The following is a 6,000-nucleotide window of genomic DNA, read 5'->3' as shown; positions in this document are numbered from 1 at the left end:
CTCTGTCGGCAGGGGTGGGAATATGAGGCGTGGGTACGTTCGGTCAAAATAAATAAATAAATAAATCTTTTTTTAATCAAAACTTTATTGCAATGCAACCTATTGGTACTTTTTACTTGTCTATTTTTCTCGCCATGCCAGCATTCGCATACAAAGTAAATTTTTTTCCACGAACGAACGAATTTTGTTCGATAACATTTTGAAAATTGTGTACATGTGAGAGAAAATTCGCTTAATACAAGTTAATGAGTAATTTTTACGGGAAAAAATTATCGCGCACTCCTGTTTATATTTTAATAACCAAACTCATTGCTGAAATGTAGAATTGTAAACTGCTAAAAGTCCTTATCTTTTTTACAATTTTGCAACAAATATAGATGTATTTTATTTTAATGTTTCATATATTTATTAAGATATTAGTCATTCATTTAGGTTATTCCTTATAGAAAATAAAGAATAACAATGCTGTTATAATAATCCGAACATTTATTGCTTACTTAAAAAATAAACATACACGAGTTAATGGGATTGTGGATCACATTGTAACAAACGAACAATTGATGGATCACTTTTTGCACCCTCTATGAATTCCTCTAAGCTTAATTTTCCATCCTTGTTGCGATCCATTTGCCTAAATATTTTATCAGTTCGTTTTTCTGGTGTGCTTTCGTCTTCCGGCATTTTCATTACAGATCCAACCATTTTATAAATAGCCTGAAATTAAAAGAAGAAAGTATATGAACTTCTTACACTTGTAGTTGTTTACTAAATTACTACTTAAGCAATTGGGCAGTTCGTTTACTATTTTTTAAATTTTGAAATCTGAAGGTTCTTTTTTAAAAGAAAATAAAAAAGGTAAACGAGCTAAGCTTTTCCATTCAAGTAATGTCATCGTCATTACTACAATTCTTTGTACCCTGTACCTTACTGTGGAGAATATATCAATTTTGTCATTTCGTTTGTAAATCCCCGAAATAAGCATATATGGCCCCAAAGTGTATATATTTTTGACCAGCGTTAGGTTCTGTGCCAATTTCGCAATATCCGCAAGTCTGTGAAAATCACACGGCAGCGGGTTATACGATACCGGAATGATCCGAAACAACAACATCCCTGTTTCGGCCAGTGGCCAACCCAGTATGCACATGTTTGTTTATTTTTCTGCGTCGGGAGCAGCATATCCCAAAATGCTTGCTCCGGATTTTATTGGTACGTGCCGGGATTAAGGAAAACCCCGGACCTTGGCTCTGCTCGGTTTATCAGAACGTCATTCACCACAGATCTGTTTCGGTGCGATGTAATGGATATAGAGGATGGGTGCACTTTAAGAACTGTACAGCAACCAATACCGCAGCATCTTACGCCACATTTTGCTGTTCCAACTCCGGATTGTGCATCGTTCTTGCAATTCAATTGCAACGGACTCCGAGGCAAAAACGATGTGGTAGTGGAAGTGGAAACCAAGCTGAATGAAAGTTGCGGCCTACAACGTTGTTATGGTTACAACGTATTGAGGATGGGTCGCACCAGAAGTGGAAGATTAGAGTTCTTCTTACACCATTCTGTTCAATACAGACCTACTTTGCTTGAGCAGTCAAGTATGGAACTGCCGAGGTAAAGGTGCTTAATATGTATATCCCGCCGATCATGGACCAGCGCTATGATTAAGCTGTGGGTAACGGCTATGTCGCTCTCGAACCCTGGAAAAAAGGATGATATGACCTCAGTCAATTTTAACGACGTAACGGTGACGAGCACCGTTCTCAAGCACCCGAAAGGGACAGGTCGAAGCGAAGAGAACTACGTCGTATCAGATCCCTTCCTGCCGAGAAGGAACCACCACAGTTTACGATGGGTGATGTTGCAAATGTCATCCGGAACGCTATGTCATCCAAAGCGTTGGGCCCAGATGGAATCTCAATGGTAAAGCTGAAACAACTGAATACACCGGGAGTTGAGTACCTGACAAAAGTTCTCAACCTGTCGCTAACCACCCGTTCCCAAAGACCGGAAAATGGGCCGGGAGGTCCCGAGGCTTGGAAAATGAACCAGGGGAGGATGCCAGCAAAGACGAATCGTACAGTCCGATTTCGCTTTTGTCGCCAGTAGCTAATACTCTCCAGGCTTTACTCCTCCCCAACATTAAAGGAAGCTATCCAGTTGCCAACCTTCAGCACGGATTCAGTCCACAACATAGTACCACAACAGCATTACACGCGATTTCCACACATATTAGAAGAGGATTGAACCAGAACATGCCTAACGTATACGGATGATTGTACGATTATGGCGTCGTTCCCAGTGGTCAATGACATATGTGAAGTGATCTCGCGGATGCCGCATACTGCCACGGGAGGACAATGAAAATATGCGCCACAAAATCAACTTAAGCGATCTAGAGAGGAAGGTCCAACGCTGTAAGAGAGAGCCTCTAGATCAAGAAGCTCTGAGTGGCATTCATACCCATGCAGTTACAGATGATATCAGCAATTACAGGATGAATGCCGTCCTCGGAGTCCACCCATTGCAATTGAAGAACATCAGCTGCATAGACAAACCAGGGTTGCTCTGGCGCAATTACGTTCAGGATGGTGTAGTCGTCTCAATTCGTATTGGGAACGAATTGACGAAGATGTGCGTGACGTCTGCCCGGCATGTGATACAGACCCGCACAATACGCACAATACTGCACCTCGTTCATTGCACAACTAAACCTACCCAACTCACTCCAGAATATATCTTTTTACAGCCCATTAAAGTAACCGAATTTTTAAACTTTCTTTTTCTCTCTCGTCCATTTCCGAAAAGCTATGATATGTTGGTGTTTCCATAACCAATATTTTGTTAATTTTGAAATAGATTGTATATTAAATTTGTCATTCCGTTTGTAACATCTCTAAATATTCATCATAGACCCCATAAAGCGTATATATTCATGATCAGCATAAAATTCTAATTCGAACTAAAGATGTCCCCTTTAAAATTTTGCACAATACTTTGTATTATGTCTAGGATGATTGGTATTGAAAGCAGTAGCTCTCTAAAATTAATATTTCTATGAATGAATTACAAACGGAATGATGAACTTAATATGTAGGGTATAAAAAAATATTTTGTATGATTTGAAATTTATTGTTTTGTATTGTCAATTTTTTGGATATATTATCTTTGCTTCAACTTTTCTTAGAGTTCATCCTTTTATTGAAAATTATAAGGAAACAAGTTGGAAACAAGTTGTAACCCTCAATAAGTTTCTCTTACATATTGATTATTAAAAAATATCTAGTAAGGAAAGACAAAAGTCGGGTTGTGCAGTCTTTATTATACCCAACACCATTAGTAGAATATGCAACAACATTTAATTGGACATTTGAGTATTATTATCATGATTTTACATCGATTTAGTTTTAAATCTGTTGAAAATCATGCGTAAAAGCTATATCTTATGGATTTCAACGATGTTGTATGTAACCTCTCGTACCAAATATAATTGCTTAGAGTGCAAGTTATGCAAATATAATGTCGTTGGTGTATCATTTAAATTGATCCAAATCTGAACCGATCTCGACAATAAAATTTTCAATGACCGTTTTGCATAAATGCTGTGGGGTTTCATTAATACAGCGTCTAATTTCATCTTTTAATTTGCTTTCTATTTTTTTCATGATAGTTATAGTATTAATTTCAACATTAGCAATTTTTAGCCCCAGTATGTTTGATACATCCAATTTATTTCGGTTTTTATATTGATCATAGCCATTGATCCGGCATTACATGGGCATCCGGCATTACTTTGATAGCTTCGTCAAATAGGCAAGACCACTTTCCAGCAACTGAGAGCCGGAATTGTTTGCGATGGAAAGTATTTTTCAGTAATGTATCTTCCGATAAATCAATGAGCTCTTCGTAGTTATCCCAGAAATGAGTTACATATCACATACTTTACAAACTTTTCGCCATTGAGTGTCAGAGTTATTTCTTAACAATGATAAATGTGCGACAGTTGCAAAAAGTTGGTCAATTTTTGATTACACTTGGTTTTCTGCTATTAGGGTTTCGCGTGTTGCAAAACAATCGTATTTACCATTCTTAGACCAATTTTGCTATAAAACTACCTTTTTCATGAACGCTCGATTTCTGTCGTGAACTGCAAAAATGTCGGATTCGTTTGAACCTTGCAGAAACAGGTTAAGTTTGGAAAGGTTAACTTGGAAAATTTCCGACAAATAAATTAATTTAAGCACGAATTCTTCTTCCTGTAGATGTTCAAATATATTCGGCTTTTGTGTAAATTGTGTCAGTACCTTTTCACTGGATAAACAACGTATCACGCTATAACTACTTCTTCACACAACTTCTAAAAAAGATCTTGAAAAGTCCTTGTTTTGATTAACTTCCCATTTTACAGCTGGATTTAGCGCAATTTTAAAATCAGCTGTAACACCTTTGAATGAATGAATGAATGAATGGTATTGAAATCCGATGCCCTTGGTGTTAATTGTGTATTGGTGGTTATTTTAAGGTGACCGCCAATTATGTGGTCGAGTTGCATCTATTTTTGACATTTCGGTTATAGAAAATAAAACCCTTATTGGTAGAATTTACGATGTAGGATATGGAACATGGAAATTATGCAGTTTACCGTGCAAAAACTGTTGGTGCGTCATCTGTTAGGAATCGATATCGAATAACTTTCCCGAGTTCCAATGTTAATACTACAAAACATGCTCCTTTTACTGGTAATAATAATTCAAAACTAAATTCCGATGTATGTTCTATGCGCAACTGACGTTTAACAGTTATTTTTTTATTACAAGAATGCTGATGATGTTACATGTTAGTCGTTTTATGAAATTATAGAAAATATGTGTGATATAATATAAGATGGATTCACAGTATATAACAAGTTAAAAAGCAGTAAGTTCGGCCGGGCCGAAATTTGAATACCCTCCACCATTTGGAACGAATTTGGAAATTTTCAAAAAATAAAGTCATTAAAAAATTCTGTTAAAATTTTAAAAATACCGAATATAGCCTACATAGGCCTTGTTTGTCATAAGCTATTACCATATTCAAATTCGAAACTTGAAATAAACGGTGAATAATGTAGCTAAAATCATCAAAATATAGTATATATGGAGGTACCGTTATATAGGAGCTATGCGAAGACCTGGACCAGCATAGACAATTTTCTGTCACAGGCTATAGCATCCATTACGAACGTCAAATACGACATCTCAAAAAATTTCGGTGGGTATTGTACCTACCGAATATAGGGGGGTGCTGATATATAGGGCCTGTACGAAGACCTGTACCTGCATAGAAAATTTTCTGTCACAGAACTCTAAATACGTAATTTGAAACAATTCCGTTAAATAATGACGCTAAAATCGTCAAAATACCGAAGTTTGGAACCGTTATATGGGGGCTACACGAAGACGTGGAACTGCACAGACAATTTTCTGTCATAGGATGTAGTATCCATTACGAATCTCAAATACTAAATTTTGAAACAATTCCGATGAATAATGTCGCTAAAATCATCAAAATACCGAATATCGGGAGGTACCGTTATATGGAGGCCATACGAAGACGTGGACCTGCACAAACAATTTTCTGTCTTAGGCTGTAGTGTCCATTTCGAACTTCAAATACCAAATTTGAAACAATTCCGGTGAATAATGTCGCTAAAATCATCAAAATACCGAATATCGGGAGGTACCGTTGTATGAGGGCTATAGGAAGACGTGGACCTGCACAGATAATTTTCTGTCATAGGCTGTAGTATTTATTTCGAACTTCAAATACCAAAGTTGAAACAATTCCGGTGAATAATGTCGCTAAAATCAGCAAAATACCGAATATCGGGAGGTACTTATATACGGGGGCTATACGAAAACGTGGTCCCACATGGCCCATTTACTAACTTAAATAATAATAAGAAAAATAAGCACGTGTGCAAAATTTTAGCCTTCTATATCAATTCGTTCGAAAGATAGC

General features: G+C 36.9%; 1 protein-coding gene across 5 annotated transcripts in view; it reads right to left on the bottom strand.

Moving 5' to 3' along the window:
• Positions 1-380: 380 nt before the first annotated feature.
• The window catches only part of LOC101901167 (neurocalcin homolog), a 337,832-nt gene continuing 332,212 nt past the window's right edge, over positions 381-6,000 (bottom strand). For all 5 annotated transcript variants that reach the window (XM_059131518.1, XM_059131516.1, XM_059131515.1 and 2 more), the window contains one exon: positions 381-714. In XM_059131518.1, coding sequence (XP_058987501.1) covers positions 520-714 — 195 coding nt within the window. In that variant the 3' untranslated portion in view covers positions 381-519. The remainder of the gene's footprint in view (positions 715-6,000) is intronic.

This window comes from Musca domestica, unplaced genomic scaffold (assembly GCF_030504385.1).
Source record: "Musca domestica strain aabys unplaced genomic scaffold, Musca_domestica.polishedcontigs.V.1.1 9, whole genome shotgun sequence".
Taxonomy (NCBI): Eukaryota; Metazoa; Arthropoda; class Insecta; order Diptera; family Muscidae; genus Musca; species Musca domestica.
Note: the sequence above shows the minus strand (reverse complement) of the source record. Positions and strands in the feature narration are given on the sequence as shown.